At 42.5% G+C, this 14,637-nt stretch overlaps 1 protein-coding gene across 1 annotated transcript in view; it reads left to right on the top strand.

Moving 5' to 3' along the window:
- Positions 1 to 477: 477 nt before the first annotated feature.
- The window catches only part of ABCA4 (ATP binding cassette subfamily A member 4), a 129,286-nt gene continuing 115,126 nt past the window's right edge, over positions 478 to 14,637 (top strand). Inside the window, exons 1-5 of the mRNA XM_063132547.1 lie at positions 478 to 543; positions 3,390 to 3,483; positions 5,613 to 5,754; positions 9,092 to 9,228; positions 13,897 to 14,024. Coding sequence (XP_062988617.1) covers positions 478 to 543; positions 3,390 to 3,483; positions 5,613 to 5,754; positions 9,092 to 9,228; positions 13,897 to 14,024 — 567 coding nt within the window. The remainder of the gene's footprint in view (positions 544 to 3,389; positions 3,484 to 5,612; positions 5,755 to 9,091; positions 9,229 to 13,896; positions 14,025 to 14,637) is intronic.

Raw genomic sequence — 14,637 nt, 5'->3', positions numbered from 1 at the left:
TAAATAAACACTTTTAAGAGGCAGCACATACCTGCACATAGCTGAGGGGAGAGAATTCTAATTCATAGGAGCCAACTTTTGGTGCATGGGATTTCCCTAGTCCAGTTGAGAGTAAATTCCTTCCTGACGAACTACAAGAACAAGTACCCACCGTAGATTTCTGCAGCTACTTGAAGTAAGATGGCTGAGTATTATATACTGTAGGGCCGGCCCACTCAATAGGCAGAGTGAAGCAGTTGCCGCAGTGGGCCTGGAGAGGATAATTATGCTAATTAGGTGGCTTGCAATCGCCACAATGGCTTATTTTCCCTAAGTGATTGTGTGAACCCAGTCACACGCACACACACAGAGCAGTTCTGTGCCCATATAGAAACACCTTGTTCTTTTTTTTTTTTTCAGGATTCAGCTGTGTGTGAGAAGATAATTGCATAGGATTTGTATTCTCCATCTCTGGGATGCTGCGAATGCACAAGAAGAATGAGTTTCCTCCGACAGGTCAGTCTTCTGCTATGGAAAAATTGGATACTTCGGAAACGGCAGAAGGTAAGTCCTTCATGTGTGTGTGTGTATATGTGGGTGCGCTTAAATTCACTGTGAGAAGTACAGTGAATTTGCTCAAATGATATATTTCACAGGCTTTTAAGTATACAATAATGCTGCAGTATTGTTTAATGATTAGACAAAAGCTATTTTTGCAGAGTGGAATTGAATTCATTATGTTGAGTATCTGACAAAAAACAACAACACCTCAGTATATTGGATTGTTCGGTCATTAAAAACCTCCACAAGGATTAAGAGTTAATACACAGAACCCTATCCGCCACTAACAAGGAAAATAGGATTCATTTCCTATTGAGGTCCAGCTAATCTTAGATGTGAATCCAATAGAATGGAGTCCTGTGAAGATAAAAATAACAGTCGACTTTTGCTACAGGAAGCCACTGTCCAAAATACTTGAATCACTCTTCACGAGATTCAGTTCTTCACAGGACAGGACCTTGTTACGCAAGTCCAAAGCACACAATACGTTTGTTAGTTTATTTTTCATTTACTTAAAAATGTATGTATCGCCTTTCAGACCAAATAGGGCCCTGAAGGTGACTTAGAATTCAATGGGCAGAATCTAGTGGGGCACTTATATCTCCACCGATTCGCTTCTGTTCCACCAATTGCATTGCCCAAGCAACCCCCAGCCCTTGCACAAGAGTGATTTAGCCCTTCAGGGGCAAGCTGAAATGAGAGGAAACGCACATTTCTTCTTTGTGGTCTCTGTGCATCACACATATGGACTCTGCGCCTGCGTGGAGTTCGTTTCGGAAACTTCTACAGCTGAGGCAAACGTTTTTGGCAGGAACCCCTCCACCACCATCCACTGACCCTGGGTTCCCACACTTCTCAGTTCTCTTTCAACTGCCTTGCTGAAAGGATGTCTCATTGGGAACTTCTGTCTTTCTCATGAGGAGAAAGCTTAAAGTGCTGTGGTTTTTAGTTCTTTTTAGTTTGTTTTCAGTGTTTGTTAAGTCTTTATTTATTATTGTTAGTATTTTTCACTATTTTACCCTCCAGTAATCTGCGATCGCATCAGGGAGGGCTCAAACAGCTGTTAAGGCTTTCCCCCCCAGAAAATGTGTTGAATGTGGCAGCAAGTTTCCCCAACAAACAGATATTCTCTCTGAATTGTTTGGGAGAGGCTTGCATCATCGAGACCTGTTGCCACTGAATGAGATTCATGACACTTAAGCCTTCTGAGGGCTAATCGCGTAATGGCGATTCTGAGGAGAAATGCTCTAGAAGCTACAGATTCTCCAAAGCAATTGATGCAGCCACTCATGGCAGAGGTTCCTCAACTTATGTCCCCTCAGCATCCTCAGACCCTGACTCTAATCATGGGTCATTCCGATCTTCAAACACTGGACGCTCTCTAGCTGTATCTGCAGCAAAAGAGATATCTAAGAAGTCCGGATCACTTAAGCCTTCTGGGACTGATCGCTTGGGGCGATTCTGAGGAGAAATTCCCTAGAAGCCACAGATTCTTCAAAGCAATTGATGCAGCCACTCATGGCGGAGGCTCCTCAACCTATGTCCCCTCAGCGTCCTCGGACCCTGACTCTAACCATAGGTCATTCCGATCTTCAAACACTGGACGCTCTCTAGCTGTATCTGCAGCAAAAGAGATATGTAAGAAGGCCGTATCACTTAAGCCTTCTGGGACTGATTGGTTGGGGAGATTCTGCGGAGAAAAGCTCTAGAAGCCATGGATTCTCCGACGATGCAGCTGATTCTGGCAGAGGCCCCTTATATCCCCTCAGCGTCCTCAGATCCCAACTCTATCCATGGGTCGTGTCGATCTTCCAGAAATCTGGACGCTTTCTAGCTGTTTCTGCAGCAAAAGAGTCCCCCCTTTGAGGTCAGAGTCAGTACATTCCAAAACAACAATTTATACAAAAGCAACCTCTATGAGTGGGTTTGTAAGACACGACAATCCATCAAGGATTGTTGTGTCGCCCGATCCTAGACTACTTTCCACAGGGTGGCTTATTTTGGGGGCAACAAGCCATCCTGACAACTCATGGTCTGAGTCACTGCGAACAGTAAACCCCCCACAACGAGTGTTGGAGAATAGACAAAAATCTTTCTGTTTGTACTCTGCCTTTTACACTTTCCTGACACATGGGCTGTTGTAGGTTTATTTGTAGGTTGTTTAAACAACTCCTGCCACCTAGACAAACCATGGCAATCCCCCTTCTGGGAATTGAATATTAAAAATGGCTGCTGTCATCTACTGAAACCCACCATGGCTTAAATAAGCTATGGTTGTTTCCTGTGATCGTGTAAACTGACCCAATGACCGAGGGCTATTTCCTACATTGTACAGTGCTGCTGAGTGTACAGTAAACACTGTCACTCTACCGATGAAAATAGTTCTGTCAGTGGAACCAGGAAGGAGGTGTTTTTATTCAGGCAAGCCTTTGGCATATAAGATGGTTTAAGTGGGTTTTAATTGGTTGGTGTGTTTAGTTCTGTTATTGTTGGTTTTAAATTTTTACTTTTTTTGTTTTATATTAATTGTTTTTAATCTGGATTTTATTATTAGCTGCCCTGAGAGCCATTTGTTTGGGTGGAAAGGCAGGATATAAATAATAATTTAAAAAAATCCTGACCATTGGCCATGCTATTTGGGGATTATGGGAGTTGTAGTCCAAAACATTTGGAGGCCACTCAGTTGCCTATGTCTTGCTCTAGTTTGGGGTTTGCTTGTTTTTTTAGAATTCTTGTATGGCAGGATGATGGAGTCATGTTTTATCAGATGGTCTACCCTGTTAAGTGGAAGTTACAATGCTTTCAGACTACATATGTAAATAATGCCTCCAACTATTTCTTTTTTTCAGCTTCGTCTTCTAATTGAACTTTTATGGCCTTTGTCCTTATTTTTTGTCCTAGTCTGGCTGAGGAACGTTAACCCAGTCTATCGCCAACATGAATGTAAGAAATTTATCTGTAACTTTAAAAAAAAACTTAAATAAAAGTCCTCAGACTTAAATTTTAACTAAATCAAAACTAGCTGGGTTTCCATGACATGCTGGTAACATGTAAAAAGCCCTGTTTTACATATTAGAAAGAAAACAGACATACCAATGCTTCTCTAATTCTCAAGCCCAGATTGCACGTGTGGATACTGCCAACCTGTATCTTTCTAGGTATGTGTAGTTTAAGGTTAGGCAACCTGGTGCACCCTAGAGGTTTTGGACTACAACTCCCATCAGCCCCAACCAGCTTGGCCAATGGTCATGCAATATGGGTGTTGTAATCCAAAATATCTGGAGGGTACTAGTTTGCTTAACCCAAGTTCAAAAGCCTGTGTGACACCATTAGAATATTTATTTTTATTTTTATTTACTTAAAATGATTTTAGCCCACTTTTAAGAAGACAACCTTCTCAATGAGGTGTGCAAGATAAAAATACAAAAATATAGAAAAACAGATCGAAAATCAATACATAAATATTCAATACATTTAACTTTTTATACTGTATTTTGTATTTTTGTTGTTTTTAATTTTTGTGAACAGCCCAGAGAGCTTCGGCTATTGGGTAGTATAAAAATGAAATAAATAAATAAATAAATAATACATTACTATAAAACACCATAAAACCAGATAACAGCAGACTAGAGTATGAAAAGTTCAGCAGAAACAAGTGAACCCTCAGAGCCTTCCTGAAGCTCTGCAAATAACAAGTATGATGAATCCATGATGGAAATTGATTCCAGAGATGTGGGGCCACCACAGAAAAGACGTCACTTTACTCTCGCTCTCCTTCATTGGCTGCTGCATGTGAAATTTGAGGAAATACTAAGGTTATGATATTGCAGCACATGGTGTGTGTTTTTCACCAACTATTCGTTAGTGTTGATGGAGCCCATGAATCTTCCCATAACATGTAGTACCCTCAGGAACAAATGTTTACTAGAAAGTCAGGTACTCTGTGTGTGTGTGTGTTGGAAATTAGATATTAGATAATGTTACTTTACTGGGATTTAGTGATGAATGTGAGTTATATATTATTATACTGTATAATGTTATACTATATTGTTATATTATATAATTTTATACTAGTAGGTAAGGATTAGTGATTTGTGTTGCTCTTTCCTCCTACACCTGGCTCTTCCTGCTCTACCAGTGTGGTTGCACCCTCAACACCATAAGTGTTCCTTTCCATATACCAAATTATACAAATGCTATGCCAACTGAAATCACTGACTATACAATCTTGGATACATATTTTTATAAAAGGGAAAGAGAGATTGGTCTGGATTTTTCATCATGTAATAATAATTTTTCATTATTTGTGAAAGTTAACATTCATCTGGTCTTTATCTATTTAAAGTACTATTTCCCAAACTGCTCTAATATGAATATTATATTGTTGATATTATTATTATTATTATTATTATTATTATTATTATTATGCACACATTTCAAATTCATGGCTATGCGTTTTATTTTTCAAATTTCACTTTTGAAACTCACTCATGAATTGAAGGCATTCATGTTAAATATCAACTTAGAAAATTCAATACTTTTATATCCACATCTATTTACCCTGAAGGTCTTAAATCCAACACAATCCCTAATTGTTAATGCTAAACAAAATATTCAAATTTAGATAATATGCATTTGAATTTTTGCAAGAAAATATAATTTAGAAAAACTCTGGGATATTTCTCCTCCCGCCAAAATTTAAGTCAGATCTCACAACCATTCAGTATTGACTTTAATTATGCTCCTACTGAAATTAAAGGGGTATTAATTTTATTGAAGTCTGTGTTAAAATAAAGCACATTGTGGCAGAGAAACTTATGTTAAAACACTTTTCTCTGGCATGCTGGCATTTGACATGCAGGAAGAAAACTAACTCACCAAACAGGTTGTGTGAATCAGCGTTAACTTATAAACCCATGATGACTTTGTTAAATTAGAAAGACGGTGATGACCTCATATGCTCTTCTCTTCCTCTGTTAAAGCTCTTTATAGAAATGATAAGTCTTCATCCGAAGCATTTTGGGCTACTAATGTTAATGTTTCATTTTTTGCTTTTTGTTTCTGATATCAAGGTCATTTCCCAAATAAGGCCATGCCCTCTGCAGGAACTCTGCCATGGTTACAGGGCATCTTCTGTAACATGAACAATCCTTGTTTCAAAAGTCCTACCAGTGGAGAGTCCCCTGGTGTTGTGTCCAACTACAATAATTCCATGTAAGCAAAGAACACCTCTTGTTTCTTGGGGTGGAGGAACAAAGGCTGCCACATTATTTTTTGATCTTACATATGTTATATCTGCCATAGTCCTGCACGAAAAGAGCCCAAACAATTCCAGGCTGTGGGCTAATTTTGTGGTATGCAAAAATTGCTAAATAACGGCAAAGTAGAGCTTGCTTGGTATGTGTGTCTGAACCTTGCCACCCATTAAGATGCTTCCATGCTCTATTGATACCATGTGTTCATTTATTTATTTCTGAGAATCCAGGTGATGCTTTTCCTAAACGTTGGACTCCCATTTTCCCCCCAGATGTTGACCCAGAGTTTTCATAACAATACCATTGTTGTTGTTTTATGATGATATGTTTGTTGCTTTTCAGACATTACTTTTTGCCTTTTCAATAATTTACCTGATGATGTATCTGTTGTCTTCTCAGGCGTCCCCCTTCCTGCTTCTTAAACAAATTGCAGTGGAACAGTGTTGTTAAAGACGGGTGAAATGGAAGAGTAAACCCTGTACCAGCCTTCTCCAAACCGCTGCCCTCTAGAGGTGTTGCACTGCAACTCTCACCATGCCAGCTGCAGAAGATAGTAGCTGCAGTCCAGCATGCCTAGAGGGTACCAGGTTGGGGGAGGCTGCCCTATACCCTCAAGACAAAGCAGGGGCAGGGAAAGAAAGGAGCCACCTTCTATGGCCTTGAGTCCAGGGGGCTATCTTGACGACGGTGCATTGGCACCAAGTGCCCTCTAACCCCCACGTTTGTCGTCCTGTGGGGTTGTCCCCACACGAAGGAGCGGGGGGGGGTTGCACGCGAGGAGGAGTGCCTGTGTACCAGGGCACCCAGGCCTCCTCACATCCCAGTTTTTTTGTTTAACTTTTTTTCCGGCTTCTCCCCAAGCTGAACAAGCACAGAGGTGGGCCAGCAGCCATTCGGCTCACTGGCCCTCCCCACTGTCTAGGCAGGTGGCGACCAATCAGGGTTCGCTATCTGCCCAGACATGCCTCCAAAGCAGCTCCGGAGCAAGGCAACAGACAGCAGGTGCCGTCGTAGCCTCGTAGAAAAAAATCAGGGTAAGTCCCCAAATTTTAATTTGGAGCTTCAAGGGAAAGCCCTGGGATGGCTCCACAATGGCTGCTGCATCATATAAATGACCTAGAGCCACTGCAGATCCACCCCAGGGCTTTCCCCTCATCAAGACAGGGCCCAGTAGTGGTTCCAAATGAGCATAGCTATCAATGTATCCAGTCCAGAGATCGTGTCATCCCAATTTTAAAGAGATTTTTTTAGTTATTTGGGGAGTTGCTGCTACAGCTGTAGCATAATCCTTCCCAGTGTGAGCTGAACATAGTAGTGCTTTTGTCTCAGTTGATTTAGAGAGCAGGAATGGCCAGTGACCTTACGGGCTTCCTCTCCTTCCACTTCCTTCCTCCTGTCCTTTCTCACCACTATTAATAATTGTGTAGCATTATATCTGTATCAAAGTTGAAGCTAAGCCAGTGTGGTGTAGTGGCTGGAATGTTGGACTCAGCCATGGAAACCCACTGGGTGACTTTGGGCCAGTCACAGACTCTCAGCCCAACCTAACTCACAGGGTTGTTGTTTTGAGGATAAATGGAGAGGAGGAAGATTATGCCACCTTGAGTTCCTTGGAGGAAAAAAAGTGGGATATAAATGTAATAAAAAATAAATAAATAAAATAATTGGAGACTGCAAACCAGCTTTACGCCCTAAGTGGTAACTCTGGTTTAAAGCTGGCCATAATTAAATGTTAACAACATAACACTACATTCCGGCACAGATAAAAATAAAAGGGAGAGGGACCTGTGTGGGAGACAGAGGGGAGAAAAGCCCTCCTGTCACTTAATTATGGCTAGGCATAGGGCCAACTCCACTATTAGGCAGGATGAGGTGGCCACCTTAGGGAGCAACATGTAGGGTGGCCAAGTGTCCTACTTTACAGAGGACAATGCTCTGCTTTGGAGAGCAAGCAGAAGGCAGTAATCTGTTTGTAGGTATACCCTCTATTTGAATAGGTGTCCATTCCAAGGCCTTAGCTAGACCTAAGGTTTATCCCGGGATTGTCCCGGGTCCATGCCTGTTCATGTAAATGACATACAGGGGATCCCGGGAGCAGGCAGGGACGACCCCGGGACAATCCCGGGATAAACCTTAGGTCTAGCTAAGACCCTAGTCTGGTTTAAAGCCTAGGCTAGGCTAGCTCCCTCTGTGCTACAGTTTTGGAGGCAGGCAAAACCCTTTTTTGTTTCAGCAGGCTTTTGGAACTATACTGGACCTGTGTTAATGTATTGGATCACCCCGTTTTAACGTGTTACAGTTTTAATTTTTTTTAACATGCTTTTAATTTTACTGTAGGATTAATTCTATTTTAACTTTTGTAATTTGTATTTATATGTTTTAATGGTACATGTTTTAATCTTGTAAACCGCCTTGAGTCCCAGGACTGGGGGAAAAGGCGGGATGATGATGATAATGATGATGATGATAAAGGACGTAAGAAGGGAGAGCAAAGCAGGGGCCTTGAAGCTGCCCAGCCACACTTAGCACCAGTCTGAATAGGCTCACAGGTCATATTGTCAGTCATCTCCTCTATGGGGAGATGTATTGCACTTCTATTTAAGGTACAGTAATTATTTCTAAATTTGTACCTACATAAATTTGTATAGGTAAATGTTATGCAAATCGATGTCCTCTTTTATCCTCTTTTTGGAGATCCACTTCCTTTTTGGGGGTGACATCTGCGCGGCCACTCTAGCTGGGGGCAAATGCCCCACTGAACCCACTTCCCCAGCCGTTCCCATCCTCCCAACTCAGCGCCTGAGCAGTGGTGGCCCCTGCTTCTCGCTGGTTTTGGTTGAACGGCTGTTTCGCTTAGGATGAAATCCTATGCATGTTTAAACAGGAAAAAAAAAGTCTTACTCACAGCATGCTCAAGCCAGCTATGCTGGGGATTGTAGGTCCTTTTTCTGTCTAATCATGCATAGGATTGTGCCCAAATGCTCTTTCCAGTGGAATTTTAGGATGCTTTTAGTATGCTTTTAGGATGCTTTTTTAAAACAGTGTCTGCTATGTTTTTAATCAGTATTTTATGTATTTTATGCTTGCTGTTGTTCCCCGCCTCGATCCAATCAGAGAGGCGGGTAAGAAATATATATTTATATTATTATTATTACCACCATCATCACCATCATCATCATTATTCTCCCAATGCCTCACAGACATAGCTGCTGAGAGAGGACATTATGGAAAATATAGCAATGAATGCTAACTAGTATTTGTCCCTCACCTTCCCCACCCCACACATACATTTTCAGTTTAGCAAGAGTATACCAAGATGCTCAAGAACTATTGCTGGAAAGCCATGAAACAGAACTGGGCAGACTCTGGGAAGAATTGCGCACCATCACCCAGTTTATGGAAACCATGAGGACGAATCCTGAAAGGATTGCAGGTGATTTATCAGTTCTGGTCTCTTGTCTTTTTATTTTCTCCCTCTAAACATAAGTGACAACCATACCTTTGCAACATAAGTAAACCAGCATTCAAATAATTTTTACCTCTCTGATAGTCAGGTCTGGGTCTTCCTGGTATGATTCTTCAGGTCTGTTTGGCATAAACGACACATGGCGTTAAGTGTGTCATGTGCCACTGATCCACGCTTTCTTTTTTTTTACCTTAGAGTAGGAGGATCTGGATCAGGACCACCAAGTGCAGGTAGAGTTTTTAAAACAAATTCCCTTTTTTTAGACCCAAATTCCCTTTTTTGTGTGTGTGTGTGTGCAAAGAACGAATTTATGGCAGGTTGAGTGGGAAGATTTAATCCTCCCCTACACCAGCAAAGTGGTGCCAATCTGGATCTTTACTTTGAAGTAAAATAAAAGCAAGGATCACTTGCAGGCTACATCTTGCACATAGCATGCAGTTTAGCTAGTTGAGAATCTGGCTACTTGCCTGCTCCATTCGCACCTGCTTGCATTCCACATATTCTTGCCTACCTCTTGGCCTCCTATCAAGCCCCATTCTTTTTCATCCCCCTCTCTTTCCAAAATTCAGACAGACTTCACTTCATCATTCCCAACACACCATCTAGCCCTGGGTGCAATCCTGCTGGGACTTCTGCTTTCTCTCCTTTTTTGCTTCACAGCCTGCTACAACCGAGCACTAACACACAGAGTGAACTCAGCTCTAAACTGTGTAGACTGCAGCAGGGTTTGTTTGAGTCCACCATTTAGATCAAGCCCTCCAGATGTTGCTGGACTCTAATTCGCAGCTGCTGGTGACCAATTAGCATATAATGGCCTGGTTCAGACAACACGAGATAATCAACCAGTCCAGGGTGGGTGGGGAGAGGCAACCGTCCGTTGTGTTGATTATTGTGTCAGGGGGACGATGACACACAATGGACACACAACTCACAGTACATTATTTTGTTGATTTAAACAACGGGGGAAAACAAAGGGCTGTTCCATTGATTAAAATGTTGTGTGGTGGGCTCCATTGTGTAGTCTCCCCCATCGAGTGCCCTATTCCAGAAAGTCATAGAGTTCTCCAGCAGGAGAGACCGAAAGCACCCTGGTCACTCCTGTACAGCTGATAGAACTTTCAATGCATGATGGGATAGGGCTGGGAGGACTGAGCAAGGAGCACCAGCAGCCCAGAAGGATGCTGGGACTTTCAGCCATGCAACGGGGGGAGGGGCAACATGTCGTGTGGGGAGTACCAGAAAAATAATGAACCGTTAGTTGCCTCTTCCCCCCCCCATTGCCTAATATGTCATCCGAACCAGGCCAACCTGTCACAAATACTACCATATTTCTTCGATTGTAAGACACCATCGATTGTAAGACGCACACTAATTTCAGTACCACCAAAAGAAAGAAAAAACCCTAAGACACACCCGCGATTCTAAGACACACCCCATTTTTAGGGATGTTTATATGGGGAAAAAAGTGCATCTTAGAATCAAAGAAATAAGGTAATAGAACTTGAAAGCCTCATTATCACCCCATTCACTTGCCAGACCAAGGAGATTGTGTCAATTATACTGGAGGCTCAGGCAAATGACATCATAAGAACATAAGAACTGGATCAGTCCTTCTAGTCCAGCACTCTGATCACACAGTGGCCAACCAATTGTCAACCAGGGACCCACAAGCAGGGCACAGTGCAACAGCACCCTCCCACCCATGTTCCCCAGCAACTGGTGTATACAATCTTACTGCCTCTGATCCTGTAGGTCATCACTCTGTCCCAGAACTGTGCCCCCTTTACATTCCACCTCCACTACACCACTGCTTGTAGGTGTACATAGGAACCGCTTCTGTTGAATGGTGATAGGAAAACTCTGTCTGTGATACTTCATTTGTAATGGCTGCTCCATATATGCAAGCCATCACTTGATGCTGCAACTATCAGGTGAAGAAAATGATGCATGCACTGATTCTTATCCATATTCCTATTGAGGTTGTGGCCACTTCTCTTTTGCCTGATGGGGGGAACAGGTGCAATGTTCCGAACTGTGGAAAATTTGAAGATTGGCAAGGAGCAGCCACAGGAAAATGTCATGATAATTAGGCCACAGCAGGTGCTCCAGCTTGATTGGGAAGAGGTCTACTCTGTAGCTTACTTAGCATAATGATTAATCCATCCCTGGTCATGAGAAACTAATTGGAGGGATTCAGGACTCCCTACAATGCAGCATCTAAAGCGACTGCAACTGTCTTTGGGAGGTGAACTGAAGAAAGCAATCCCAAAGCATTTTTTCTTAACTAAATCTCTCCCTCTATCTCTCTCTCACACACACACAACAACAACAACAACAACAACAACAACAACAACAACAACAACACACTCGAGAGCTTTGAAGCTCACACAGTTCCAGGGCCACACTCCAGGGCCTTTGGCCCTTGCCTCCATTCTTTGAAATCCCAGGTCTGCATTTTACGAGCACGCCAAGCCCCTTTCAGCGTTCAGAAAAATAAACAAGTGTGGTCCTAATGCCAAGTCTCTTGTGTAATGAGCAGTACAACTGCCATTTCACATTCAAGTGCCTTTTTCAAAAGTTTTAAATGCTGTTTGTTTTGAAATGAAAGCACTTCTTTTAGAACCGTGTTTCCCAAACTTTCTGAGTTCGCCCCCTGCTTCTAAACTCATTCTATCTTCTACCTCCTCATTCCCTTGCAAAAAAAAACCCAATACAAACCCCCAGCAATCTTATTCCGCAGTAGGGCATGCAGAGATCTTTGCATGCAGTTGTGCGCATGCATGCAACCCAGGGGCCCTCTATTTGAAGGGCTGCCAGGGGATGGTTCTATGTTTGAAAGTGTCCTCTTTTTGAAGGCCTGTCCTGTCCAATTCTGGGTTAAAGTGTAAGAATTGTTTATTTATTTATTTATTTTTATTGTTGCCTAGCAACACTTAGTAGCTAGGCAGCAGGCTGGTCACCTGGAGCTCCATTGGACGAGTGTTTTATTGCACCCTTGTTGCTGGCCACTCACGGATTTTCACGGGTCCCTCCCACCCCTTTTGTGACCATTAAGATCAGGGTCTAAAAGTACCTAACTGCACCCACTGAACTAGAATATCTCCATAAAAATATACTGCTCTAGACCAGGAAAAATAAAATATAGGGCAACAACGATTTCAAAACTTCAGAGAACCAGCTAAAACCAGTTAAAAACAGATTGAAAGAAGCATGACTTCAAGACTTGTTTAAAAGCAACTAAAGAGATGGCCACATGGATGTCTTGTGGGAGGGAGTTCTACAATGACCGAGGCAGCCACTAAACCACTTCTCACAAAACATGCAGACAATGGTGAGGCAGGCAGAGCAACAGTCCAGCTTACTAATCCAATGTGGATCAGTGAGGATCCTCTGCAGAGAGCATTCAACTTGCTCATGTTTGGGCTGATCAGGAAAGTTCAGCCTGTCTCAAGATCTTATCTCTTCCTGGACATTTATACCCCCAGGTGTTCCACTTTCTTTCCCAAGGGGGTGGGGGAATCCCACAGTTTGAATACCAATGTTTTAATGTTGGACAAAACATCCAGTGTAATGTATGTCAGGGAATATCGAGACAGCCTGAACAATTAATTTTAATTCATCATTTGGTTTCATTCTATATAATCCCTGACTCCTCAAGTATATTTGTTTAAATACAGTTGTAGGCTGAGTAGCTTTTTAAGCATTGATATGGTGCTTTTTAATGATACTCAAAGCCCTTGGTATACATTATTATTCTCCGGTCCTTACAATAGTACAGTGAGCCAGGTGAGTATTATAATCCCCCTCTTACAGAAAGGGTGGGGTACAGACTGAAGGTCAGTAATAGTGACTTGATTCAAGTCACCAAGCCCCCATCTTTATTATTATTATTATTATTATTATTATTATTATTTATTACAGAGGCACTTTGGCGCCGCCAGACGCCTTGCACCCGCACTTGCCTTCCTTCCTGGCATCTGCACGGGAAGGAAGGCAAGTGTGATTTTTCCTGCCCAGCGCCTCTTGAAAAGATTTTTTTTAAAAAAGGGGGGGGAGGAGGAAAGGAATGGGGCCATTCCAACCCCTTTTTTAATGTAATGAGCTCTATCTGCGGAGCTCCGCAGATTCATATAATTAAAAATAAAAAGGGGGGAAGGAATGGGGCAGCCAGAGGAGGACGCGAGAGGGACTGGAGACCGAGTAGCGTCTCCTTCCTCTGGCTGCCTGTTCCTCCCCACCCACCCCCATTTATTTTTATTATTTGTTTCTGCGGAGCTCCGCAGATAGAAATCATAAAATTAAAAAGTGGGGGAGGAATGGCACTGTTCCTCTCCCCTCTCCTGTTTTCATTTTTTTTAAAAAAACTTTTTTAGAGGCGCAGGGCTGCCTCCGCTGCCAAAAAAGTTGGAGTAAGCACCTGACTTTTTTGAAGCGAAGTTTCCAGGGTTTGCCCCTCGATGGCTTTGCAATGGCGGCTATGACGTGCCGCTACTGTGAAGCAACCCTGGGGCAAACCCTTCATGTAGACATGTCCCAAGTAAATTTGTGGTTCTGGCCCACCAGTGTTATGGCTGCTTAAAGCCATCATGTGACACCAGTGCTTAACGTCCTTCTTGTCATTTCCGTCTTACCCAGGAAAAGGCATACGAATCCAGGATATCTTAAAAGATGGGGAGAATCTAACTACGTTTCTGCTTGAAGATATAGGCCTGCCTGATGTGGTGGTTTATCACCTGATTAACGCGCAAGTGCGACCTGAACAGGTGAGTTGATGAAATACTGCAGCAAACTGTATGCGGGCAATCACGTGTGTATGTGTGTGCGTGTTCATATGTATACAACATTTTTCTGCTGTCTCTACCTAAAGGTACGGAAAGCGATGTATAACATTTAAAGCTCAATAAAACAGAACAAAATTGTTTACAGTTCAAATCCTTTTTAAAAACTAACCATCTTAAATTAAAAGACAAGGAATACAAGCTCCAATCCTGATGGCCAGCAACGGTTTGAAATTCAATCATGAAACGATCTATGGTACAGCAGAATGAACAGCAGCAACCCCATCATTGATCAGTTGCCCTGCTGCATCACCCTCCCAACCCAAAATTAGCTAAAGAGGATGTGAATTCCACAGAGTGGACGCTATAATGGAAAAGGCCCAGTTCCATACCCTCTGACTACAGCTAGATATAACGTGGCATATGGAACAAGATCTGTTCTGCAGACCATAAGCGGCTAAAGAAGGACATGTGGGAGAAGGGGTTTGTGAAGAGACTCGCCATTTTAGAGACTATATAACTATCTGACTTCATAGGGTCAGTGCAAGGTGTAAAGCAGGGACAAGGAATGGATGGCTCTCCTGATGGTGATGGAACG

The sequence above is a fragment of the Elgaria multicarinata genome, chromosome 1 (assembly GCF_023053635.1).
Source record: "Elgaria multicarinata webbii isolate HBS135686 ecotype San Diego chromosome 1, rElgMul1.1.pri, whole genome shotgun sequence".
In the NCBI taxonomy this organism is placed as follows: domain Eukaryota; kingdom Metazoa; phylum Chordata; class Lepidosauria; order Squamata; family Anguidae; genus Elgaria; species Elgaria multicarinata.
The sequence above is the reverse complement of the archived record's forward strand: the minus strand, read 5'-3'. Positions and strand labels throughout refer to the sequence as shown.